General features: G+C 41.8%; 1 protein-coding gene across 3 annotated transcripts in view; it reads right to left on the reverse strand.

Annotated features, from left to right (window-relative positions):
* Positions 1 to 5,161: 5,161 nt before the first annotated feature.
* Positions 5,162 to 27,112, reverse strand: part of ALDH7A1 (aldehyde dehydrogenase 7 family member A1) — a 44,666-nt gene continuing 22,715 nt past the window's right edge. Inside the window, exons 9-19 of one of the 3 annotated variants that reach the window (XM_076008332.1) lie at positions 25,864 to 25,961; positions 24,586 to 24,705; positions 20,445 to 20,486; positions 17,725 to 17,819; positions 15,037 to 15,121; positions 13,945 to 14,051; positions 12,096 to 12,212; positions 10,553 to 10,650; positions 10,270 to 10,343; positions 6,800 to 6,875; positions 5,162 to 5,329 (exon numbers count right to left, since the gene is read on the reverse strand). In XM_076008332.1, the coding sequence (XP_075864447.1) occupies positions 5,275 to 5,329; positions 6,800 to 6,875; positions 10,270 to 10,343; positions 10,553 to 10,650; positions 12,096 to 12,212; positions 13,945 to 14,051; positions 15,037 to 15,121; positions 17,725 to 17,819; positions 20,445 to 20,486; positions 24,586 to 24,705; positions 25,864 to 25,961 (967 nt within the window). In that variant the 3' untranslated portion in view covers positions 5,162 to 5,274. The remainder of the gene's footprint in view (positions 5,330 to 6,799; positions 6,876 to 10,269; positions 10,344 to 10,552; positions 10,651 to 12,095; positions 12,213 to 13,944; positions 14,052 to 15,036; positions 15,122 to 17,724; positions 17,820 to 20,444; positions 20,487 to 24,585; positions 24,706 to 25,863; positions 25,962 to 27,112) is intronic. The other 2 variants (XM_012735510.3, XM_076008333.1) reach the window with 2 other exon arrangements.

A 27,112-nucleotide genomic window follows, 5' to 3' on the forward strand; every position in this document is an offset into this window, starting at 1 on the left:
TTCCAGGAAAAACAAAACAAACTGAAACTATACCAAGTAACTGGAAAACATTAACAGGCACGTGACACAGATAATTCAAACATTTGGAAATAATTAGTAATGGATATATTCCACTTATATGAAATATTCAGATTTACCACAGAGACAGAAAGCAGATCGGTGGTTGCCAGGGCCTAAGATTAGAGAGGAACGGGAAATGACTGCTTAATAGATACAGGATTTCCTCTTAAGGTGATGATGTTCTGGAACCTAGATAGTGGTGATGGTTGTACAACTTTACAAATGTACTAAATATTACTGAATTGCACACTTTAAAATGGTTAAAATGGTGAGTTTTATGTTGTATTTTACAATTTAAAAAGAAGAAAACAGATACAAAGCACATTAAGCGACAGGAGGGGCAATTATTAACTTCAGGGAAAATAAAATATGAAACAATAAAGTAGAAATGATGTTAATTCACTACTTGGCGTAGTTGTCTTTGCATAGTCATAAATAATGATCACAGGCCTGGCAAGGTGGTTCACACCTATAATCCTAGTACTCTGGAAGGTGGAGGCAGGAGGATTGCTCGAGGTCAGGAGTTTGAAACCAGCCTGAGCAAGACCAAGACCCCATCTCTACTAAAAATAGAAAGAAATTAGCCAGACAACTAAAAATATATAGAAAAATTATCCGGGCATAGTGGCGCATGCCTGTAGTCCCAGCTACTCGAGAGGCTGAGGCAGGAGGATCACTTGAGCCCAGGAGACTGAGGTTGCTGTGAGCTAAGCTGACGCCAGGGCACTCTAGCTCAGGCAACAGAGTGAGACTCTGTCTTAAAAAAATTTTTTTAAAAATAATCATCACAGACTTAACCAAAATCTGTGATATTAACAGAGTTAATTAATCCTCACCTACCACCTCAAGAAGTTACCAGACAATATCTAAGTTGACAAACTGAAAGATAGTGGTACAAGCTTATTAGTTAGAAATATGGAGGTAAATAAGAGAACAGCAGAAAAGGTGAGGGTGGTTGCTTGAAGTGGGAATCAGAGGTGGGTTAGAGTGGGAGGGACCGTGAACTGCTAGGGGGTTTTTTTGTTTTGTTTAGTTTTGTTTTTTGGTTTTTTTGTGTGTGTGTTGTTGTTTTTAAACCCAAAGCCTTGGAAGAAGAGCTGCTAGTTTTTATAAGCATTCTAGTCCTATTTGAATTTTTAATTGTATACAAGTATTATATACCTTAAAATTCTTTAAATAAAAAGCAGAGGGAAATATTTGTAACCTAACTTTCTAAACTTAAATTCAAAAACCTGTAAAAGAGCAATAGAATCGACTGTATGAAAAATCCAAAACTGCAATACATCAAAATGTATCCCTAGTTTCTGGCCGTTCCGTGCTCCTGTCTTCACACATCCCCTTTAAAAATTCGAAGACCAACAAATAAAACCAAACATGAGTAGTTATGTGAGTAATAGTTATGTGAGCTAGTAGTTATGAGTAGTTATGTGAGTAGTTAGAGGTGGTAAGTATGAAGAGAACAGAAATTGGAAATGGTCACCACACCAGATGTCTTCAGCGATCAAGCAGATAAAATCAATAAGGGAACCAGTGAACAAGTGAATGAACCCAGGCCTAAGAGCATGGGGTGGGGACCACAGGAAATGAATTGTGTATGCCTCATCTGGAACTGCTGACATTGAAAACACTGTAAAGCATTCCAAACCAGCTTTCCCGTTTGTAGCCTTTGTTAGAGTGCAGGAAACAGAATGGTCTGGAAGTGCCAGGGAAGCGAGGAAGAGGAAGGACACCGAGCCTTTGTCCCTTCAGCATTCCCAGGAGACAGAGTGCCACAGAGAAGGTGGTGGTCGCAGAGCCGGGGAGAGAGGGTGATTAACAGACTCCCCAAAAGAGAGAAGTGGCCGACACTACAGCGTTCCATTTCCTTTGAGAATGCGTCCTCTCCCTGCGTCCTTTCCCTCAGGGGCGCCTGCCTCCCGCTGTGGCAGCAGAGCCAGGCCTTGGCACTCCCTCCCCACTCACGGCAGCAGCTCGCCTGTCTGCCCGCTCAGAGCCCCTAAGCAAGCATGCTAAGGCCATTCCCCACATGCACAGGACACTGGGAATTGTCAGCAGTAGTGGCTAGAACACAGGATTTAGAAGGGGTGGCAAAGTCATAAAATGTTCAATATCACCAATAATGAGCACTAAAAGACTCCTCACACCTTCAAATACATAGAAAAGTAATAACGCAAATGTACATTTTAACTTTTTTATTTCAGTGCATTATGGGGGTGCAAATGTTTAGTTGTATATATTGCCCTTGTTCCCCCTCCCCCCAGTCAGAGCTTCAAGCATGTGATCCCCCAGACTGTGCGCATCGCACTCATTATGTACATATACATCCATCCCCTCCTCCACCTCCCACCTGCCCAACGCCCAATAAATGTTATTCCTACATGTCCACTTAAGTGTTGATCAGTGAAACCAATTTGCTGGTGAGTACATGTGGTGCTTGTTTTTCTTTCTTTCTTTGAGACAGAGTCTCACTCTGTTGCCCAAACTAGAGTGGCATGGAGTCAGCCTAGCTCACAGCAATGTCAAACTCCTGGGCTCAAGCAATCCTTCTGCCTCAGCCTCGAGTAGCTGGGACTACAGGCACGCATCACCATACCCGGCTGATTTTTTCTATTTTCAGTTGTTTGGCGAATTTCTTTCTATTTATAGTAGAGACAGGGTCTCGCTCTTGCTCAGGCTGGTCTCAAACTCCTGAGCTCAAGCAATCCTCCCGCCTCAGCCTCCCAAAGTGCTAGGATTACAGGCATGAGCAGCCTGGCCTGGGTGTTCATTTTTCTATTCTTGGGATACTTTACTTAATAGAATGGGTTCCAGCTCTATCCAGGATAATACAAGAGGTGCTAGATCACTATTGTTTCTTGTGGCTGAATTTTTAACTCTTGTGGTTACAGATATTATTAAGAACAAGCACCTTGTACTTGCTAAGTCAGTAAAAATAAGAACAAAGAGAAACAATTTAAGACAAAAAATTTTGGCCGGGTGTGGTGGCTCACGCCTGTAATCCTAGCACTCTGGGAGGCCCGAGGCAGGTGGATTGCTCAAGGTCAAGAGTTGGAAACCAGCCTGAGCGAGACCCTGTCTCTACTAAAAATAGAAACTAATTGACCAACTAAAAATATATATACAAAAAATTAGCCGGGCATGGTGGCACATACCTGTAGTCCCAACTACTTGGGAGGCTGAGGCAGTAGGATTGCTTGAGCCCAGGAGTTTGAGGTTGCTGTGAGCTAGGCTGATGCCACAACACTCACTCTAGCCTGGGCAGCAAAGTGAGACTCTGTCTCAAAAAAACCAAAAAAAAAAAAAAAAAAAACACACAAAAAAACAAACAAGACAAAAAATTGTAATGAACATCATGACAAATGAATCCTTATTTTGCTAAAAAAACATGTAAAAAGTTGCAAATTTGTTTCAAAGAAAGCTTTCCAAATCAGCTTTGCCTGAAACCTATGAGGAAGATTAGAGCTCCCACCCACCCTGGCCACTTTCTCCCTGGCAGCATCCTCTCAAGAGCTCTATTGTCAGGACTGGGCTTGATTCACACTCAGGGCTGATAACAGCATGTCTAGGTAAACACCTCACTGGCCATGGAACATGGTATGAACAACTTTCATTCCGGGATATATTTGTAATTGCTTAGTTTTTCATTTGCTCGCTTCTCTGGGTCATAATTCAACCCCAAACTCTTTGCCAATTGTCCAAATCTCTCCATATCCTGATGTATCAAGTTGTCTGCAAATATCTTGTAACCAACTCCATGAACCCCCACGTTTTTTATAATCTTTTCCCTTAACTACTTGACCCTTTGTGTTGTTTCCCAAAAAATGATGGACTCAAATTCCTAGCCTCAAGTGATCCTCTCTCCTGAACCTCCCGAAGTGCTGGATTATAGCTGTGAGCTGCCACCACACCAGGCCTGAAATGATGGATTTTTCACAAGACAAAGGAGTTGAGATTCTGAAGGCCCCAGGTCAGACCTCCTGATGCCAAGATCCCCCATCCCACATAACCTGCCCCATGTAGCCCCTTGCAAGGCCTGCCCCAAGGCACGGCGCCTCGCCTTTAAAAGTCCAGGATATTCCTCAGTCGGACAGAAGAATTTGAGGCAGCTTCTCCCATTCTCCTTGAGAAGACACCTGTCATATAAAAGATTCCTTTCTTCCTTGGCAACCTGTCGTGGCAATAATTGGATTTTTCAGTGACAAGCAACTGGACCTAGACTGAACCCCCTTGTGGTTTTGACAACAATCTCCTTCACATGCTGCTGACCTGGTCACTGGCGAAGAGGCCTGGCGGCTCCCAGGGGGGAGGATGAAGTGCCAGCAAAACAGGAGAATGGACCGCTGGGCAAACCAGTCCAAAGGCTCCCGTGCAGCCTCTCAATGAGAAGGGTCAGCGCTAAGTGAAGAGAAAGTGGAAGAGAAACTTTCCCCAGTTCCCTGTGGGCACCTGGCCTCCCCACACTGAGGAGACTGGACAGCCAACTATAGAAAATGGCCTAAGCTTGCCTAAGAAATCCAGAAGTACTTGCAGCAGAATTCTACACATGTAGTTTTGGTCTCAGAGTCCTTGCCCGGTGACAGGCTCCAGGCTGGAGCAAACTCTGTCTACCTTGCAAATCTCTTCCAAGATGACACAGCCACCATGAGCAAGAGTAATAACTGGCAGTCAATGTCTGCTGTCACTTTAAACACAGCGTGTTACTCCACACGAATACTGTGTGATGGTCCTCAGCATATAAGGGACACACTTCCCTTTCAACCATACCCTTTCCAATACATGCCAGAAGTGGATGATGTGAATGGAAACTCCCTGTCACAATTCTTCACTGGCTCAGAGACCCTCTGTATCTACTGCAAAACGTCGCTCTTCTTCTCTCTTCTATTCTGTATTTTCCCAAATTTCTACCCTGGCATGTACTACTCTTTCTAATTATAAAATAATAGTTAACTTTTTTAAAAAGCATGTATATCTAGTGACATAAAAAGCCATCCAACCCATTTATTAGTAAATATGGCTATGTTATGACAATTTTATTTTGATTTTTAAAAAATGAGTCTCTTGAATTACTTGGGGCTTTAGAGTCATAGAGGATTAGCCACTGTCATGTTCAAAATGATGCATTTATTCCAGGCAACTCTTAATTTTCTTTATTTTCTTCAGAAGCAGCTGTAGGAATGCCTAGAAGACCTTGAGTAATATCCATGTAAAACACCTTTACTGAAACTTGATTCCTTGAGCCAGAGGAAGGTCCTTACTGTAGTTGATGGTACTAGAGGGAAAAAAATGAACAAAAATTAATGTTAGTGTATACATAATATAGACTATTTTCATGCCATTAAAAAATGTAGCAGATCTATATATATTAACAAGGTAAACTATCCAAGTTAAATGTTGGGAAAGAAAAAAATGTAAGATACAAGACAATGTTAGTATGGATCTAGTTTTATAAAAGAAAAAAAAAAGAGAAACAAAAATCCAGAAAGAAAAACTAGGAATAATACATATGATGTGTTTCTTTTGAGCAGGCACAAGAATATGGGGTCCGTCACTTTCTTCTTCATCTCTAAATAAACAACTTGTATTGTCAGGGAAAACACAGATATTCTCATTTTGATAGACATAAAATAAGAAAATATAAAAGTTTAGAAAGTAAAAGCTTCTCTATTAACTAGTCACTTGTTCTTTCTCCTGAGAGGAAAAGTAGAGCCAATTTAACGACTGGCTCTAGAAAAACCACAGCTAAATGTTTACCTTTCTGGCTCTCAAGTGCACAAGAGAAGTAAAAGGGATAAAACTGACTTCAGAGACTGGGAAGCCGGCAAAGGGTGTGTGCATGTTTGAGACGCCTCACAAGCCACAGCCAAAAGCACCTCAGAAATTCCTGACAGGAACGCTGTCACGGGGGCACTGAGGCAGCACGGCTGAGGACCCATCCGAGGCGAATGGCGCGGACGGGTCTGTCGGCCCTTCACCCGGTGCTCCCTCTGCGACGAGACACCCCACGGGCCTGACCCTACAGACTCCGCCTTATTACACTGGGAGAAAAGCCACTTCTACTCAAGGTGGGAGGGGACAGACTGAAAAGGAATCTCTCAGAAGCAGGCCCCCAGACAGCTGGCACATGGGGGGGACCAAACGCCCCTCCAGGGTCCCGCTCACGCTGCCCCCAGCCCCTGCCTGCCCTGCCCTGCCCTGCCGTCACTTCCCAGTCAAGGGCGCCCACGCGCCAGGAAGACAATGAAAGGACAGCTCCCTCCACTTCCCCTGCTGGCCAACCCGCATGTCCTGCGCCTGCGCCACCCCGGGCAGAAACCGCGAATGGTGTCCCGCGCCTGCGCCACCCCGGGCAGAAACCGCGAATGGTGTCCTGCGCCTGCGCCACCCCGGGCAGAAACCGCGAATGGTGTCCTGCGCCTGCGCCACCCCGGGCAGAAACCGCGAATGGTGTCCTGCGCCTGCGCCACCCCGGGCAGAAACCGCGAATGGTGTCCTGCGCCTGCGCCACCCCGGGCAGAAACCGCGAATGAAGCAGTTTTGAGCTGGGTGCTGAGCACCAGCTAAAGCAGAACAAGAAGGCTAGAAAAATACAGTACAAAACAGACGCTCTGGGGAGACAGCTGTGGAATGCTAGAAAAGTAAAATCGAGAGAAACTACCGAAGACAGGACAGAAAGTAGAAGAGTACAAAAACGCATTCGCGATGGCTTTAGCCCAGCCTGTCCTCCCGAAGCCTTTCTTACCAAGTAGATCTTCTCATGTACTGTTTCCAGGCGTCGCTGCCGGACTCCCTGCCACCGCCAGTGTGCTTCTCTCCTCCTAGAAAACAAAGAACGATCGCACACCTTTTGAGCAGTTCCTTCCCTGTGGGCTCCTACTCAGTGTCACTGAAATGGAAGCATCGAGAGGAGACCACAAGGCCAGGCACAGTGGCTCACACCTGTGATGCTAGCACAGAGAGGCTGAGGTGGGAGGATCACTTGAGGCCAGGAGTTCAAGACCAGCTTGAGCAACATAGTGAGACTCCATCTCTACAAAAAATAGAAATATTAGCCACGTGTAGTGGCGCATGCCTGTAGTCCCAGCTACTCGGGGGAGGCTGAGGCAGGAGGATCCCTTGAGTTCAGGAGTTTGAGGTTGCTCTGAGGTAAGCTGACACCACAGCTCTCTAGCCCAGGCAATAGAGTGAAACTCTGTCTCAAAGACCACAGCTAGCTGACCACAGTATCTCCTCTGCAAATAAATAAGACAGAGACCAAAACAGACAGAAAAAAGGAACTAAGAGGAAAATAAAATATAAAGAATTAAGAGGAAATAGAAATACAAGAGGAAGAAACCCTTTAAAAACAGACTGTGGTTTTAGGAGTAGAAACTTCTAGATGGTGGTAACAATTTCATTTTCTCATTGATGCCTATATAAATATCCTACTTTTCTACTATATCTTTATCATTTTATAATAAAATATTTTAAATGCTATATTAATACCCTCAGAGAGGTTACAAGAAGGTAATGATTCCATAAAATAAGAAAAGGATACCGTTTAAAAGTATGCCATCAAAGTACAAGAAATACCTAGCACTCTGGGAGGCCGAGGTGGGCAGATCACTCGAGGTCAGGAGTTTGAAACTAGCTTGAGCAAGAACAAGACCTCACCTCTACTAAAAATAGAAAGAAATTAATTGCCCAATTAAAAATATATAGAAAAAATTAGCCGGGCATGGTGGTGCGTGCCTGTAGTCCTAGCTCCTTGGAAGGTTGAGGCAGAAGAATTGCTTGAGCCCAGGAGTTTGAGGTTGCTATGAACTAAGCTGATGCCACAGCACTCTAGCCAGGGCAATATGACTCTGTCTCAAAAAAAAAAAAAGCACAAGAAACAAGTCTTGGTGATGTTTTTAATAGCAGAGGAGAAAAAACTCAACAGAAGAACTAAAAGAAAAATTTGAGGAAATGTCCCATGTAGATAACAAAAAGACTAAAGAGAGGGAAAATAGGAGGAAAAAGAGAACAAAATTAGACAATCAATCTTGAAGAGACTACATTCAAATGATAGGAGTTCTAGAAATTAAAATAGAGAAATAGGGGAAATCATCAAAAAAAAAACCCTCTTGAAAGAAAACTAACCAAAACTTCAACTTGTAGGAGTCTCAAGACACTAATGAGGCCAGTTGCTGGTCCACTGATTGTCCCAAAATATCCTAATGAGATCTCCATTGAGGCACACCATTATTAAATGTCAGAACATCAGACATAAAGAGTAGACCCAAACATTTCTGAAAGAGGAGGAAAAAATCTAAAATCAAAATAGAAATAGACTTTTCAAATGCAATACTGGAAACCACAGACAAATGAGTAATGGCTTCAAAATTCTGAGGACAAATTATTACAAACTGCAGAAAAAGCATAGAAGGTACAGTAGTAAGTCCTCACTTAATGTCATCAGTAGGTTCTTAGAAACTATGACTTTAAATGAAATGATGAACAAATAAAACCAGTTTTACCTAGGGCTAATTAATACAAACAAAAGCTAAGTTCCAGCAGCATTTTTCTGGTCACAGAAACATCACCATGCTTCTTAAATAAAGACCCCAAACACTTCTAATATTATTTGAGGGCCTGCTGTGTAGCAGCTGCCTTGTAAGATCGCTGGCATCTGAAAACTTGGGTGGTAAACAGTACCCCCTATAATAACATAGAACTTTTCTTAAATGATAAGGGTGACTCATTGAGCCTAAACTCTTTTTGTACAACAATGTGGTTTATGCTCAACACCTTTTCTTCTGAGAGTCTGGAATTTGGGTGTGTGCTAGGCAGAGGGTGCTTGCAGGACCAGCCCCCAGTAAAAGCCTTGGGCACTGAGTCTAACGGGCTTTGCTGGCAGACAGCATTTCACACACGTGGTTACAACTCACTGCCGGGGGAATTAAGCACATCCTATGTGACTTGATGGAAGGCAGACTCTTAGAAGTCTGTGCCTGGTTTGCATTGGACCTCACTCCATGCAATAATGTCATAACACATTTAAGAAGATATAGGAAAAGAGAAGGAGGGTTTAGAAAGATTATCATAATAGAGAGTTGATACATAATGTCTACAGCTGTCAAAGAGATAGCAATTAAAGCACACTATTTAGAAAAACTGAGATAAATTCAAGGTAAATTTACTTTTTTTAGTCTGAAGAATCTCAAAGCAGCCTTTTGGGAAAGAACTGTGGGCAGAACTGCTTTTCCATTAGAAGACTTTTTCAAAATTTTTGAAATTAACAATGAAAGTTTAAACCAAGAATAGTCAAAGGGAGAAAGTAGGCATGGGTTAGAGACAGGGCTCAGATGCCTAGAGAAGGAGCAGACAGACACTCTCACATTCCGGCAACTGCACACGGGGGACAGGGGTGAGAGGCTGGACTGAACACAGGAGCCTTTTGGCAAAGTCTGCACATCGAATGGCAATTGCAGTGTTTGGTCTAAAAATATTAATATGAAAGAATGTCACTGATTACATAAAGTTTTATAGGCATTAATGCATATTTGTTTCTATATCTGAAAACAAGGCAATCTGGTTTTACTATTCTTTGGATCATTTATTTTTATTTTTTAGAGACATGGTCTCACTATGTTGCTCACACTGGCCTTGAACTCCTGACTCCAAGCAATCCTCCCACTACAGAATAACTTGGATTATAGGCATGTGCCACTGCACCCAGCCTTGATCATTTTTAACAAGTAAAACTTACTATTACCAAGTTTAATCATTAATGACACATAACTAATTAAGAGCAATTAGGAGCAGGGCCCAGTGGAAAGAAACAACTTAGTATTCTATGTAGTGAAAGATAATACATTTAACACTTATGCCTGCTTTGCAAATTAAAATCAGAATATTTCATGTAAAACGCTCTGGCTTTGAAGCAGGGATTCTTAATCTTTTTGGGGTCTTAGATCCTTTCGCCAGAAAACAGATGCCACTATTTCAGGGGTTCACACACCTAGGTTAAGAGCCTTTGCTCTGATCTGACGCTGCATCTGGGCAGAAAATGCAGGACTCTGGACAGTAACTTTGAATATGGAATATAGGCTCTTTAAGGCAAGCTAGATCAAAAAAGATTATTTCAGAATGTAAGCAGTGTTTCAGTTTCTTGGTCAAGTCTTTCTAAAAGTTACTACTGCTTTTCCTTTGCTGCCCAACATGAAAAAGGAGAAATGATTTTCTACGTACCAAATGCGCCTCCAATTTCAGCACCACTCGTTGGAATATTGACATTTACAATGCCACAGTCAGATCCTTTAGGTCTGTGTAAAAAGGGAAGCATGGTGAGAGAATGGACAGAAAATTAAAAACAAAATAAACATGAACACAAATAAAAAACCTGATCACAAACTCAAAAGATTCTCAATGCTAAACAATGGATTTTTAACTAGATGATTTCATTCTTTTAAAGTTCACTCACCACATAAATCAGACTTATATGTATTTTCAAAATAGACAAATAAAGTTGTACCCAAGCCAGCGGAAGATTCTACCCAAATCTTTGGTGAAAATGCTACTTGAAAGTCCCTGTTTTACTTCATTATTCCATGCAAAGACCTCTTCTTCATTCTAGAAGGACAGACATTGGAAGCTGTTAGAAGTTATACTGTTCAGATCAAAGTTCACTCTGATGTTAAATTCATTTCTTAAGATGTACCAATATAATTTTAGTGTATAAAAAAATACTAAAGAGTCAACAGCTTACTAATTATGTTTCTCATAATTTGGACCATATAAAATAAGTAAAACATTTTGGTGTTTTCCCTCTAATTATACTATGGGAAACAAAAGATTCGTATATTCTTCCTTCCATTCAAGATACTATATGTAATAGCTAATATTGATCCAGTGCTTATTGGCTGCAACATACTAATCTAAGCACTTACCATACATTCAGTTATTTAATCCTCACCCTATAACATAAGTTTTATACTATCCCCAATTTATAGACTGGGCAACTGAGGCCCAGAGAGGCTAAATAATTTGCTTAAGAGCTCACAGTCACACACACACACATATACAACACGAAACACGAAATTATATTCTCTATTTATTCCCTATATGTGAAACAATGAGAGACAATTTCAAGCAAACTATAAAGAAATGCAATCATATAATTGCAACAAGGTGCAATTTTCACTATCCTTTAACTGTGAATAATGGCATATTCAAGTCTTGATTCAATCTCTGCAGCTGCAAAACTAATCCTAAATATTTGCAGGCAAGGATAGGGCCTATCTCATGCTAAGGAATGAGACCTTCTAATTATCTTCGCCTTTTAAAACCTTAACAGCCTGTCTACTAACAAAGCTTATAACTGTAGGTCTTTAGATTGCCCCCACATCTTTTTTTTTTCTTTTTGTTGAGGCAGAGTCTTGCTTTGTTGCCCAGGCTAGAGTAAGTGCCATGGCGTCAGCCTAGCTCACAGCAACTTCAAACTCCTGGGGCTCAAGTGATCCACCATGCCCAGCTAATTATTTATATATATATATATATATATATTAGTTGGCCAATTAATTTATTTCTATTAATAGTAGAGACAGGGTCTTGCTCAGGCTGGTTTCGAACTCCTGACCTCGAGCAATCCGCCCGCTTTGGCCTCCCAGAGTGCTAGGATTACAGGCATGAGCCACCACGCCCGGCCTTGCCCCGACATCTTATTTTGTCGGCTGACACATCATAGCACTCAGGCCATCAAATTACCCAGTCCCCATGTTGAGAAGCTGCCTCATGGCACGCCCGGCTCAGAATAAGGTGACACGTACTCCATAAACTCCCACACTGGCCTACTACCTACCCTGTTTCCCTGGCAGCTAGCTTGGCATACTTCATAGTTTTAAAGTGTTATCTCATTATATTTTATTCTGAACCTTCAAATTTCTACTATTCACATGACTTTCTAAAACCTTCCTAAAGGCCAATTGAGTAAAATTTAATATAACTTCCTTTTCCCCCTGTCTTATCATGTGTTTCAACATGAGACAAGAAAAAGGAGAAACAGAATCCATTTTTACCTTGAATTTAAAGATGTAGAGAATTGGAGCAAAAGTCTCTGTGTGAGCAATGGACGCATCATGGGCAAGGCCCGTCACGATTGTCGGTTCCACGTAATTTCCAGGGCGATCCATAACCTTATTTGCAGAAATGAAATAAAAACAATGAAATCACTGTCTTCCAGTACTTGGGGTCAGAGGACTCCATCTTTGCTTATACCTATGAGAAAAAAATAAACAGCATTTATAGATGAATTATTGCTCTAAAATAACTTCTTATCATGAATGAAAATTATCCCTTCCTCCTATTAGTTCTATAGTCAGAGGAAATACAGAGAAATGGAAGAGTGGGGGATGGAGAGCCATACCATGTGTCACACCAAGTCACACAGAAAAAACACTGTTGCAAGTGGTTATTTTAAAATTTATGTAATTTTAAAACAGGAAATCTATAGCCATTGTGTGCTAGATTGTATCCCCCCAAAATCCCATATATTGAAGCTCTAATGCTCAAATTGACTAAATTTGGAGATAGCACCTTTAAGGAAGTAATTACAGTTAAATGAGATCATAAGGGTGGGGGCTTACTCCAGTTATAGGACAAGGGTCCTTATCAAAAGAGGAAGAGACACCAGAGACCTCTCCCCCATCTCTGGAAAAGGTCATGTGAGGGCACGGTGGGAAGCAGCTTCCACAGCCAGAAAGGCCTCGCAGGAAACCAGTCCCATAATCTTACACTTGAAGCCTCGAAAACTGTGAGAAAATGAATTTCTGTTGTTTTAGCCACCAGGCTGTGGTATTTCATTTCGGCAGTCCAAGCAGACTAACACACATTGTACAAAACCAAAAACTTTAAAAGGGTATATACTATAGACAGTTTAGCTTTGCGCAGCAGCAGTATCCTGAACAATGAGGTTTATCCGAGGTGCTATTATTGCAAATAGACACTCTCTTAACCAACCTCATGCAACCAAATTACTAGATCATCTCCACTTAACTAAACCAACTGCCTTCCCTCCTATAGAATATTCTGATGCCCACAGGAAGTGGCTCTGGCTGGTGGGTGACTCTCCAACATGCCCCATGACTCTGTTCTCACCCTGAGCTGTATGTTTACCAAGAGTCAACTGCATTTACTCTCAATCCTGTGCGCTGTGCGTGGCAGCTGTGCTTGTTATCGTAATGCCATGTTGTATTATGTAACTTATTAAGTTGAATGCTGTAGAAAAACCCATTGTAAGAAAAAATATGCAAATACACATACACACCTTTGTCCAGTTAGATGTGGGTGTATCAGCGTTAAGACTAGAAAGATTCTGCTCTCAGATTGCTTTGCAAGAGACTCAAGTCTCAGTGAATTTTAAACTAAGTGAAACTAAATTATAGATACTAATACATTATTGTTATGGCTTATGCAATTATGAAGACAACAAATACCTATCATACATGAAAGAAAACATCTTGGCCATACACAAATTTTATTATATGAGCTAAATTAAGATAAAATTTGGTATCTATTGTTTTGATCCCCTACCTTATCTGACTTTCTAAAATAACCAATACATGCAGATTCTAACTGCTCCAAATACAAAGTCTTCTACTACACCATGAACAGGAGGTCTCTTTTCCATACAAAGTTTTAGGGACCCAATTCAAAGCCAATCAAGACTTTTGATTTTCTTGTGTGTTCTCCCAGAAACGTCTCACACATTTTCTTTTGTCATTCTTTTAAAATGTTATTTCCCCTTGTAATACATGAGAAAAGAAGGATGTCAAATAGAGACCCTTCCCCAGTTTACCCAGAGCCCTGCTTGAGTCTAAGGGAAAGGAAGGAAAAAGCTATCACAGCTGATCTCAGAGCTTCCCTTACCTTGCCCCCATGGACCACTGTGCCACCTTCTTTCTTGGCTTCCTCCACTGCTCCAAGAAACATGCTCACGGCCTGTCTGGTGTGGAGCGGCCCGTAGAGAACATCCGCTGCGGAGAGGAAGGAATGCTCTTCATCTCGTCCACTGCCGTGGGGAAGCAGCCACAGAGGACATGCAGCTGAGGGGTGTGGCTTTGTGCCCATAAACTAACAGAAATAGGAAGGGCCAACGCTGTCTGCCAATCCCTGGTTTGGAGGAACAGCTGTCAATTCATCAGAGCACTGCATTCAAAATGTAGGGTCAGTTGATGCCCCGCAGCGTGACCATTCTCTTAGAGCGTCACAGTCTCAGTACTGGCGCACTTCAAGGGGAGACCGATGCTGCCCTGCGTCATGACTGCTGGAAATCAGAGCATTGACAGTGACCCAGGGACAGAGGGAGAGTAAGATGAAGGCAGGGCTCTGTGAGGAAGTGGCATGTTGGCAGAGCCAGCCTCGGGAAGAGCTGGGTGCAGAAGGCTCCAGCAGCAGGACAGAGCCTGTGTGCCTGCAGCACTGAGAAGGCTGGAGAGGGCGGCTCGCACGGCCAGAGGAAAATGCGCCCAGGAGGGGGCTGCTCAGAAGGCAGGCAGAGCAGGAGGCAGACCTCAGACCACCAAGGATTGGGAGCCTGCTGAAGAGGGAATCGAGAGGAATCCAGGTTTTAGCTTAAAAGCAATGGGAGGTCACTGGAGTGTCTTGAGCAGGAGAGTGAATTATCTGACTGCATTTTTAAAATCACTCTGGTTGCTGTGGAAGGCACAGTGGATGCAGGAAGAGAGGGTGGGCGGTGGCCTGCATGAGGGTAACAGTAGTGAAAGGAGAAAAGCTCACCAAATCTCACCCCCAACACCTCCCGCTCTCGCCCGCCAGCCCACGTGAAGCACCCACAGTCCCAACCTAGGAGCGGACATGTCATCCCAAATGCCTAACACTCTGCTTCCTGCACCCTCAGGCCTCTCAGCAAAAGGAAAAAACCTTCGACTTCAAGATCAGAAACACTTTCAACACCGCCTGTCAAAAGGAGCATCTTTGAAAACAGAACCAGATACTCACAGTCCCATGGGTTCCCGATGCGAATCTGTGCATAGGCCTTCTTAAGTCTGTTTACAACCTCGTCATGGATGGTTTCATGTAAAAACTAAGCGAGAAGAGAAACGTGCAAGGGAATAGTAAAATAAATTGTACAAATTTTAAAGCAATGAATAATTTTCTTAATATTACTGATTAATAGTTCTGAATATTGAAATATAATCTCTGAAAACATAAGCAAACAGAAACATATTTTTAATTACATACTTTCTAATTTTTTTTTTTTTTTTTTGAGACAGAGTCTTGCTTTGTTGTCCAGGCTAGAGTGAGTGCCGTGGCGTCAGCCTAGCTCACAGCAACCTCAAACTCCTGGGCTCAAGCGATCCTTCTGCCTCAGCCTCCCGAGTAGCTGGGACTACAGGCATGCGCCACCATGCCCGGCTAATTTTTTATATATATATCAGTTGGCCAATTAATTTCTTTGTATTTATAGTAGAGACAGGGTCTCGCTCTTGCTCAGGCTGGTTTTGAACTCCTGACCTTGAGCAATCCGCCCACCTCGGCCTCCCAAGAGCTAGGATTACAGGCGTGAGCCACCGCGCCCGGCCTCTAATTTTAATATTAACTATAAATACCTAAGGATAATTTCCTCTAGGTAGACATTAGAATAAAATCATAAGCCATGTCTTTATCACGTTTTTAGAAGATCTATTTGGCTAAGTGTCACAATCCATTATTCCTGTTTTTATTGTAGAGCATTTGATATCTTAATTAGCAGAGGGCCTCAAGCACGCCCGTGCCACACTGTAACCCCAGCCTGAACACAGAGCACAATGGTCATGGCCATTATGGGAAGCCTCATACGCTTAGCCTCAGCCCACAAGGGTCTGCAGAGTGAGGCTCTTAATCAGACAAGGGCGACCCTTACACTCTGGGTGATTGTGAGGTCCGTGCTACATTCTTAGTGGCAGAGGGGAACTCGCCAAACCATACATTCTCTGGGGTGACATCCATTCTCCAGGTGACAAATAAATTGCCGTTATGAGAACTAGTCATGGAGAGGTCCACAGTACAGGAATTTTTTTATATATATTCCACTAATTGTCCCTATGGAAATCAACTTGGGCAATGACTAATAGTATCCACTGATATCTAACATTAAATACAAAGCATGGCTATGTATATTTGCCCCAAGACAATAAGGAAAAATAAAAGTTAGCTGAATAGTCTGTTTGGCTTTCTTACTTCATATTTTAACTTGTGATTAAGGGTATAATCATTTACAGTACCCCCGTTTCTTCCTTCACTTTAATGTAATGTTTAATGTAATTTAATGTTTATGATAAACAAATTTAACAAATTATAAACACTTTATGAATATTGTCTCAGATTTTTTGAGGACTTCAGCTGAGTAATTTAAAAATAAAGGAAAGATTTTCATTTGCTACAAAACACAGGAAAAAATAAATATGAAAAGTATGAGAAAGGTAAGACTGAATTTTCATATACCTTTTCTCTTATTCTAATTAATTTAGATTATGTTAATCTTATAAAGAATTTGTACATCCTCATTCTGAATGAGGACAGAAACCCAAAGCCAATTGCTCTCTAATTCAACCTTTTTGAATTACAAAAGGAAAATTCAACAATAAAAAGTAGCAAATGTACCTTATCAAAACTTATAATACAGTTACGGTAAACAGTTTTCTGTAGCATTAAAAGTCATGAAAATCAGAGATGTACTTCATATTAAACTGAAATCCAGCTCAATATTAGAGATTAAAATTCCCAAACCCCACATTGAAGCTAAATCACATTTCCTTATATATATTTAATATTAATCTTTCCTATATATATACGTATACAGACTATATATTTACATAGAACACACACACACCCAGTCATTTGCTTTTTCAATAAATGGTGTCACTTTAAGACTCAAGGCCAAAAATTTAAATCTTTAAAATGTGTTACTACTTAAAATGTTTTTATAAAAGAGCAAGGCTGTCTTTCAGCTAAACGTTTTAGAATTTTTCAAATTTTTACCTTGTTTTAATCTCTAAGTGACACCAGACTGTGTCCATATGGTTCTAAGAGTAAGACTGAAAACAGGTCTCATCTCTAATCAATTGGCAGTGAGATCCCTGTCAGCTTGGGGTAGGAAAAAAGGCAGATCACTGGTAGACTAACAACATCTGCCATAAGCACAGAAAGGAGACTTTAGTAAGACCATGTATCTGCAAGCCACAGCAAGGGCAGGCATCGTTCTAGCAAGTCTTCTAAGACATTCTCCTTGATAGCAGAATTTGTTTAAAAAGTGATATTTAGGCTGGGCGCGGTGGCTCACGCCTGTAATCCTAGCACTCTGGGAGGCCGAGGCAGGCGGATTACTCGAGGTCAGGAGTTCGAAACCAGCCTGAGCAACAGTGAGACCCGTCTCTACTATAAATAAAAAAACTAATTGGCCAACTAACATATATAGAAAAAATTAGCCGGGCATGGTGGCGCATGCCTGTAGTCCCAGCTACTCAGGAGGCTGAGGCAGGAGGATAGCTTGAGCCCAGGAATCTGACATTGCTGTGAGCTAGGCTGATCCCACGGCACTCACTCTAGCCTGGGCAACAAAGTGAGACTTTGTCTCAGAAAAAAAAAAAAAAAAAAGTGATGTTTAAAGAGCAGGACAATTGCATGCACCCATGCAAACAAACTCACCAGTCGCCTCGCCGTGGTGCACCTCTGGCCGGCTGTCCCCACGGCCGCAAAGAGAGCCGATGGAACCACTAAGCTGAGGTCCGCATCCTCAAAGGCTTAGAGAAACACAAACATGCCCGTCAGTGAGCAAAGTAGGCAGACAAGGAGCTTATTAACTGGCATAAAACAATGCCTTTAAAAGTGTGACACATGTACCCATAAATATGTAAACTATTATATATCAATAAAAGAAAAAATGAAATAAGTACAGTAAGAGAATATGAAAACTACTGTTGTAAAGTGAGCACATTAACATCACGGAGACACAGACACATATGCGTGTGGGGGGAGGCACACTCTCCTTCTAGGGAAGATCATATGAAAATAAAGCAATGAGGCCGAGCGCGGTGGCTCACGCCTGTAATCCCAGCACTCAGGGAGGCCGAGGCGGGCGGATTGCTGGAGGTCAGGAATTCGAAACCAGCCTGAGCAAGAGTGAGACCCCGTCTCTACTATAAATAGAAAGAAAGTAATTGGCCAACTAATATATATAGAAAAAATTAGCTGGGCATGGTGGCACATGCCTGAGTCCCAGCTACTTGGGAGGCTGAGGCAGGAGGATTGCTTGAGCCCAGGAGTTTGAGGTTGCTGTGAGCTAGGCTGACGCCATGGCACTCACTCTAGCCTGGGCAACAAAGTGAGACCGTCTCAAAAAAAAAGCAAGAAAAAAAAAGCAATGAGCTCTATGAGTTTTACCCAGGCTCTCAGTCCTCTGACCTCTTCATCGTCCATCTTTCAGCTTCTGATGCTGACTGAGATTCCTCTGAATTTGCCTGCAGTCTCATCCCACGGCCTGTTTGATGTCGGCTCCTCTGGGACCATAGGTCATTAGAGGGCAACGTCCCCCTCTGACCATGGCTTCGCCAGCAACATGTGGGCACTCGCTTCTATCAGGAGGCCTCTGTTGCCGCCCTACAGAAGCTTTTCCAAATCTTTGAAACACCTCTGCTCTCTACTCCTGCACCAGGTGACCTCACCTTTTACCTCATGGGAAAAATGTCAAACCACTCCATCCAAGGCCCTTTGGCACTTCCTCAATGCAAAAGCACTTCCAAATTCCTCTCTTTTACCTATTCCTTCCTGCACCTCTGCTCTCAGAAAAAAAAATTAGCATATTATTTTTAGCATTATGTTTCCATTTATATTGTTTGTAACTCCTCTCTTCTTATACCTTCTAGAAACTTAGTCACGGTTCCCTCCTAACGTCCATGTTGCCCTTGCTAAGCATTCTCAGACTAGCACGATGGTTAAGAGGGTAGTTGGTGCCAACAGACCAGAGTGTTTATCCATCTCCACCACGTTTTTAGGTGTCCTACTTTAACCTTTTAAGCCTCAGCTTCCTCATCTGTTAAATGGGGTAATGATGCCTGTAGTACTAACAGAGAGTAGCAAGGAGTTAAGGAAAGATCTGGGCTCTGATGCCAGGTTGCTGATACAAAGGTCAGCATTTGTCACTTGCTAGCCTGTTCACATACAGGAGCATTTGAAGTCTCAGAGTAACCTTCAATAAGATTAATCATGGTATCTCTTTCAAAAGATTGTTGTGGACATTAAATGAAATAATGCACACAAAACAGCCAAGCACAGTACTTAGCAGACACCAGTGCTCACTAAATGCTAACCACATGTCTTGATGGAGTCTCTCTTTAGATTAGAAGTTCATCTGGAGTGAACCTTTCACCAGATACTTTTTATACCTCTGGTATAAATATCTAGGCATTCAAACATGATGATGATGGTGATGAGATGGCAATATAGAAATTAGTGAGCTTTGCTTTTTATCACAAAAGCCATGCTTCTATTAAATCTCAACCTACTGATTTTCATTACATTATTCAGAAGTTAGGCTGATAGACGATTTCCTTTTGTTACAAATTCAAACAATTAAAAAAAGAGAATCAAGCAATCACTTTTTTTTGAGACCAGAGTCTCTCTTTTGCCCAGGCTAGAGTGCTGTTGCATCAGCCTAGCTCACAGCAACCTCAAACTCCTGGGCTCAAGCAATCCTCCTGCCTCAGCCTCCCGAGTAGCTGGAACTACAACAGGCATGTGCCATCATGCCCGGCTAATTTTTTTCTATGTATTTTCAGTTGTCTGGCTAATTTCTTTCTATTTTTAGTAGAGACAGTCTCGCTCAGGCTGGTCTCGAACTCCTGACCTTGAGCAATCCGCCCACTTCAGCCTCTAAGACTGCTAGGATTACAGGCGTGAGCCACCACGCCCAGCCTACAGTCTCTAATCCTGCAGGTGATAAAAAAAAAAGCCTTAAAGAAGTGTCCCTTGCCAATATAAAACCATTCAATAATCCACAGAACAATGTTTTTGAAGTCTAAAGGAATGATCAAGTCACATAATAGTTACTTATTCTAGAGAAACATGTGACCAGTTTTCAGAAAAGAGAAGGAAAAACAAGAAATAATGCCACACCACAATGGAAGTCTCACCCCCTGTTTCCAGGCCCCGGGTGACCTTTCCCAAACATGAGTTCCTTTTCTTCCAAGTCATCTCTGCCTTCAAACCAGGCTTCTGTTCTTTCTCACAAGTAAAATTTCTCAGCATGGGAATTAGGGCCCAGGCGCACGCAACGTAGAAGGGACGAGTTCATAGACAAGTTTTGTGTGTTCAGGATGGCTACTGAGGATATTGTCAATAGAAAACAAACAAACAAGTGGTAGCCTTACCAATAATGGCATTGTTTCCTCCAAGTTCTAACAAGCTTCTCCCTTTTAAAAAACCATAAACACAAATTAATGACTATTTTAGTACTTACTACATCACTACCATTAGGATAGGCCTCAAATTATAGCCTATCCCAATTGTTTTTTGATTGATACTCTGATTTATAAAGTAGCATGACTATTGAATCAATGTCAAATATCTTGACTTTGATCATCATAATCATGGTCATATGAGAGGCAGTCTATGGAAACGCAGTGAAATACAGTTCCTCTAGTGGTAAGGGAACACTATGTCTTCAACTTACTCCCAACAGTTCAACAATTACATGTACCCACAATGTGTGTGTGCGCATGCACATATATGTTGCTGGAGAGGGGAAAATGATAAAGCAAATGTAAGCAATTGGTGAATATGATTTAAGGAAATATAGGGACTCCATGCTAGTCTTATAACTTTAAATACGAAATTATTTAAGAAAAAAAATAGTGTAAAATGGGGCAGCCACAGCCACTGTGGAAAATGATATGGTGATTCCCCCCAACAAATTAAACATAGAATTACCATATGATCTAGCAATTCTACCTGTGGAATGTATTGAGTAAATATATTAAAAGCAGGAATGCTAAAACATATTTATACACCCATATTCATGGCAGCATTATGCACAATAGCCAAAAGGTAGAAGCAACCCAGTGTCCATCAGCAGATGAATGGATAAAGAAAATGTGGTATTATACATTACAAGGGAATATTATACAGCCTTGAAAAAGAAAACCCTGTTGTTATAGGCTACAGCATGGATGAACCTTTAGGATGTTATGCTAAGTAAAATAAGCTAGTTACAAAAGGGCAAATACTGTAAGATTCTACTTATATGAGGTTATCTAAAGTGATCAAATTAATAGAAATAGAAGGTAGTTGCCAAGGGCTGGGGATGGCGGGAGGAAGAATTAGTGTTTAATGGCATAAAGTTTTAGCTTTGAAAAATAAAAAGGTTCTGGAGATCAGGTATAGAACCATGTGAATGTACTCCACACTACCGAACTGTGTACTTAAAAATAACGGCTAAGATGGTAATTTGTATGTTGTGTTCCCCTGCAACAAGACAAATGACAAAAAAAAATCACGGCCCATCATAAGGCCACCACAAAATCCCTCCTTACAATTTGGTATAGTGTCTTCCAATCTTTTCCTTGTGCATTTATGTTTGATTGAGATTATATTATCTAATTTATATTATTTTCTGATTAATGTCTTATACATTTTCCATTACATTATTAACAGCTGTTTAAAATTTTAAAAAACCTAGGCCAGGTGCAGTGGCTCACGCCTGTAATCCTAGCACTCTGGGAGGCCGAGGCGGGCGGATTGCTCAAGGTCAGGAGTTCGAAACCAGCCTGAGCAAGAGTGAGACCCCCCTGTCTCTACTATAAATAGAAAGAAATTAATTGGCCAACTAATATATATAGAAAAAATTAGCCGGGCATGGTGGCCAATGCCTGTAGTCCCAGCTACTCGGGAGGCTGAGGCAGGAGGATCGCTTGAGCCCAGGAGTCTGAGGTTGCTGTGAGCTAGGCTGACGCCACGGCACTCGCTCTAGCCTGGGCAACAAAGTGAGACTCTGTCTCAAAAAAAAAATTTTTTTTAAAACCACTCCACAGTATTCCATCATGAGAGCACACCAAATTCTATTCAGCTGCTTGTGCCAACAATTCATAACTGCCGTGTTGAACATATTCGCTGCTGATCATCTACTTCGGTCAGGGCCGGAGGGTAGGGCTCCCATGCACACTGCCAGCCTGCATCCCAGAAAAGTCGCACAGCAGGCTATGCATGCCATTCTTACCTTGCTCTCCCCAGCGAAAGGACATGAGGTTTGCCTCAATATTTGAGATATGTTTACTACTGATCTTTTGAACATAGATGTAAGTGCATTTCAAGTCGGCTTCTGTGGGGGACGCCAGACGTGCGCACGAGACAGGCGTGCAGGAGAACGTGCTCTCGTTTCCGCCGCTCTGAGACAGCTGAGCACCAAGTGGGCATTAATCACGAAGGGTGCGGCCGTTATCACCCAGATCCAGCAAGTGCTGCACCAGCTCTAGTCTCTGCTGTGATAGCTGCCTTGATGACAGCTCGCTCACGATAGCATAGCGCTGTGCTAGGTACTAAGAAGAAAAAGAAGGAACTAGAAGCTTCTATGCCTGGTATCAGCTTCTCTTGTCTGGCTGCAGGTGATATTTGGCAGAAAAGGAAGGACCTGTACTTTCCACATCCTTCCAATTCTCTATCAGGTGCTCTCTAACCCCACTAACCATGTAGCCAATCTAAGAAAAGCATCTATAACTTAAGACAGGCAGATACATTTAAAAATTATACCACTATTAATGCTACTACCTAAGCAAGAACAAACTACTGCTTTCAGAAGAAGGAGAAGAGGAGAAAGATGAGAAGATGAAATAAAATCTGCTAGTGGGAGGAGTAGAACTAATAATATTGAGCATCTTTTCCTGTGCTAATTGGTCATTTGAGATTTCTATTCAAATCCATTGCCCTTTTTTTTAGAGACGAGGTCCAGGCTAGCTATAATACAGTGGCAACATCATTCATAGCTCACCGCAGCTTCAAATTCCTGGGCTTAAGTGATTCTCCCATGTAGCTGGGACTACAGGCACATGCCACCACGACCAGCTAATTTTTTATATATTTTGCAGAGATGGGGGGCTCATTATGTCACTCAGGTTCATCTCAAACTCGTAGATTCAAATGATCCTTCCACCCAGCCACCCAAAGTACTGGGATTACGGGCATGAAGGACCACACACAGGCCAGTGTTCATTATGATTTTGTTTTGAGACAGATCTCACTCTGTTGCCCCAGCTAGAGTGCCGTGGCATTAGCCTAGCTCACTACAACCTCAAACTCCTGGGCTCAAGTAATCCTCCTGCCTCAACCTCCCAAGTAGCTAAGACTATAGACATGTGCCACCATGCTCAGCTAATTTTTTCTATTTTTGGTAGGAATGGGTCTCCCTCTTGCTCAGGCTGGTCTGAAACTCCTGAGCTCAAATGATCCGCCCGCCTCAGCCTCCCAGAATGCTAGAATTACAAGGGTGAGCCACTTCGCCCAGCCCCTGTGTCCATTTTTTAATTGGGTTATTTATCGTTTATTTTGTTGAACTTTTTTTTTTTTTAAGAGATAACAGTCTTGCTCTCTTGCCCAAGCTAGAGTGCCATGGCGTCAGCCTAGTTCACAGCAACCTCAAACTCCTGGGTTCAAGTGATCCTCCTGCCTCAGCCTCCTGAGTAGCTAGACTACAGGTATGCGGTACCATGTCCACCTAGTTTTTCTATTTTAGTTGCCCAGCTAATTTCTTTTTATTTTTAGCAGAGACAGGGTCTTACTCTTGCTGAGGCTGGTCTCGAACTCCTGACTTCAAGCTATCCTCCAGACTCTGCCACCCTGAGTGCTAGGATTACAGGCCTGAGCCATCACACCCAGCCAATATATTGTTAACTTTTAAGAATTCTTTATATATTCAAGAAACAAGTTCCTTATCAGGTATGTAATTTACAAATATTTTCTGCCATTCTATAGATTGTCCTCTGTACTTTTTTCCTGGTGTCCTTTGAAACACAAATGTCTTTAATTTTGATAAAATCTAATTTATCTATTTTTGTTGTTGCTATTATTGCCTGTGCTTTAGGTGTCATATCTAAGAAACCATTGCCTAACCCAAGGTCACAAACACTTATTCCTATAATTTCTTCTAAAGAGTTTTATAGTTTTAGCTCTTACATTTAGGTCTCTGATACAATTTGAGTTAAGTCTGTGTATAGGAGTCTAGTTGCATACTTATGCATATGAATATCTAGTCATGTCAGTCCCACTTGATAAAAAGACTGTTCTTTCCTCACTGAACTGTCTTGGCATCCTTGTCAAAAATAAATTGACCTTGGCCGGCCCTAGTGGCTCACACCTATAATCCTAGCACTCTGGGAGGCCCAGGAGGGAGGACTGCTCAAGGTCAGGAGTTTGAGACCAGCCTGAGCAAGAGCAAGACCCCATCTCTACTAAAGATAGAAAGAAATTAATTGGCCAACTAACAACATATGGAAAAAATTAGCCAGGCATGGTGGCATGTACCTATAGTCCCAGTTACTCGGAAGGCTGAGGCAGAAGGATCTCTTGAACCCAGGAGTTTGAGGTTGCCATGAGCTAGGCTGACGCCACCGCACTCTAGCCTAGGCAATAGAGTGAGACTGTCTAAAAAAAAACAACCAAGATAATTTTTTTTGGTAATTAATAAAAAATTTTAAAAAATAAGTTGACCATAAACTTAAAGGTTTATTTCTGGACTCTCAATTTTATTCCATTGATCTTTACGTCTGTCCCCTTATGCTGGTACCACACAGTCCCGATTACTGTAGTTTTGCACTAAATTTTAAAATTGGGAAGTAAGAGTCCTCTAATTTGTGCTCTTTTTCAAGATTGTTCTGGCCACTTGCTTGTCCTCTGCATGTCCATATGGATTTTAGGATCAATTTGTCAATTGTTGCAAACTGTTGCAAAATAGGCAGTTGATGGGGATTGCACTGAATCTGTAGATTACTTGGACACTATTGATATCTTAATATTAAATCTTCCAAGAAATGAAAATGGGATGTTTTTCCATTTAGTCAGGTCATCTTTAATTTCTTTTCACGCTGCTTGGTAGTGCTCTGTGTGAAAAACTTACTTCTTTTGTTTAATTTATTCCTACGTATTTTATTCTTTTTGATGCTACTGCAAATGGAATTATTTTCTGAATTTCATTTCTAATAGTTTTTTATAAACTTGCTTCTTAAAGCAATGCCTACACAGTAAAATGACTGGCAGGTTAACTAGTCAAGTGTCATCTTATGCTGGGGTTACAGTCTAAATTCAACATAATAGCCAAAAATTGATGGTCAATGCTATCCTTGAAAAATTTAAAAGTCAGCCAAAAAGTACAGTATACAAAGCTATGTCTATACAACCCTTTTCAATCATACATAGGTGAAATATATAAACGGGAGAAGAATAGACTTAAGTCTTCCACTCTAGGTCCTGTATCCATTGGTTTTGTTTAAATATTGATTTTCCATTTTTAAATATTTAATACATAGATATTTAATATATAGATATTTGATAAATATCTATGTATCATCCTACTGTCATTATTTAGAGATAACATGATATTCTTTTCCAAATTATGCTATTTAAATTTGGGACTTCCCTAACATCCAACTACCAATAATCGCACCCTTTTCTTTTACTTGAACATTCAAATAAACATGGCCAGTATCTCCATGAAAAGGTCAGAGGAAAAAAAACACTCAACTTTTAGATTTCACATCCATACTTGTGAGGGAATTAAAATCCTACTAGCAAGCCGACACTTACCAAACCTCTCCTGCACCATAAGGGCCACCTGCTTCCCCACCTGAGTGCTCCCGGTGAAGGACAGCAGGTTCACGCGCTCATCTTTGGCCATTGCTGTGCTGCAGGGAACAGACACGGTCAGCAAGCAGAGAAACCCGGCAACGGCAACACCTAACGGCACCCAGCGAGAAAACAATGATGTGCACCCTCAGAAAGAGAAAGGACAAGGAGGTATATGCCCAAGGAGCAAGGGACGGTCTTCATGAAAAAGAAAGAACGTTTTCACAAGTAGGGCCGCCCAGGCTGACCTGCTCTGTGAGTGCTCCCTAAACAGACGTCCCCCAGAGGAAGTCGTCGGTTAGGGAAGACAGTCCTCCTTATACTGAGTGGGTGACTGGATGAGAGAGTCTTAGCATTTCCTTGCTGAGCGTTCCAGATGTTTTGCAGACTCTCAACCCACAGTGTAGCTCCTTTAAGAATTAAAAACTTAAAAGACTATAGGGAAACATCCCAAAATATTCCTCATGAAAGATGACTTATAAAAGCTAGGCTAGGATTTCCAGTGGCTTCTAAGGAATTCGAATCAGACACTATCGATTTGAACCTCTTTGTTCAGTGCTTCAGACGGTTCAGTGTGAGCCAAGCAGGGCAGCATCAGTCCAACGTAGGGCCGGGCAGCTCGATTCAATTACCTAGGGAGGTCCCCCCAGGTTCGACCCAGCAAACGTGAGCACTGACACGCAAAGTGGCTGCCGCTGAAAGCACCCCTGTGTCTACCACTCTAATTAGCTGAGCTACCCCAAGGCCAGCACAAAGGACTGGATGCCTGAGAGCAAGAATAAAGTAGGTCAAAGGATACAATACTCATGTTTTAAATGACATTTAGATAATACTTCACTACGTACTGCATATTTGGGAATTGTATTTTCTACTACTTTCTCATCTGCGTGAAAAAAATAATAACTTGTTGCTCCTTTCTGAAACTGCTCAGTAGGTACAGTAGCATGTTGAAAGTGTCGGAAGTAGACTAACACTCTAGCCACAGCAGTGCGGGCTGCAAGACTGACTCCCAGGAAAGCTCACCTAATCAAAGTCTAAGCTGGCAAAAACCACCTCTGCTTTCATCATGGTTCAGAGCAATTACAGCCAGTTCCAACTTAAAGAGGCTGTGATATTATGCCAAGAAGCCAGACAAAAAGGCCACATATTACATGATTCCATTTATAGAAAATATCCCAAATAAGCAAATCCACAGAAACACGAAGCACCT

This window comes from Microcebus murinus, chromosome 11 (assembly GCF_040939455.1).
Source record: "Microcebus murinus isolate Inina chromosome 11, M.murinus_Inina_mat1.0, whole genome shotgun sequence".
Lineage (NCBI taxonomy): Eukaryota > Metazoa > Chordata > Mammalia > Primates > Cheirogaleidae > Microcebus > Microcebus murinus.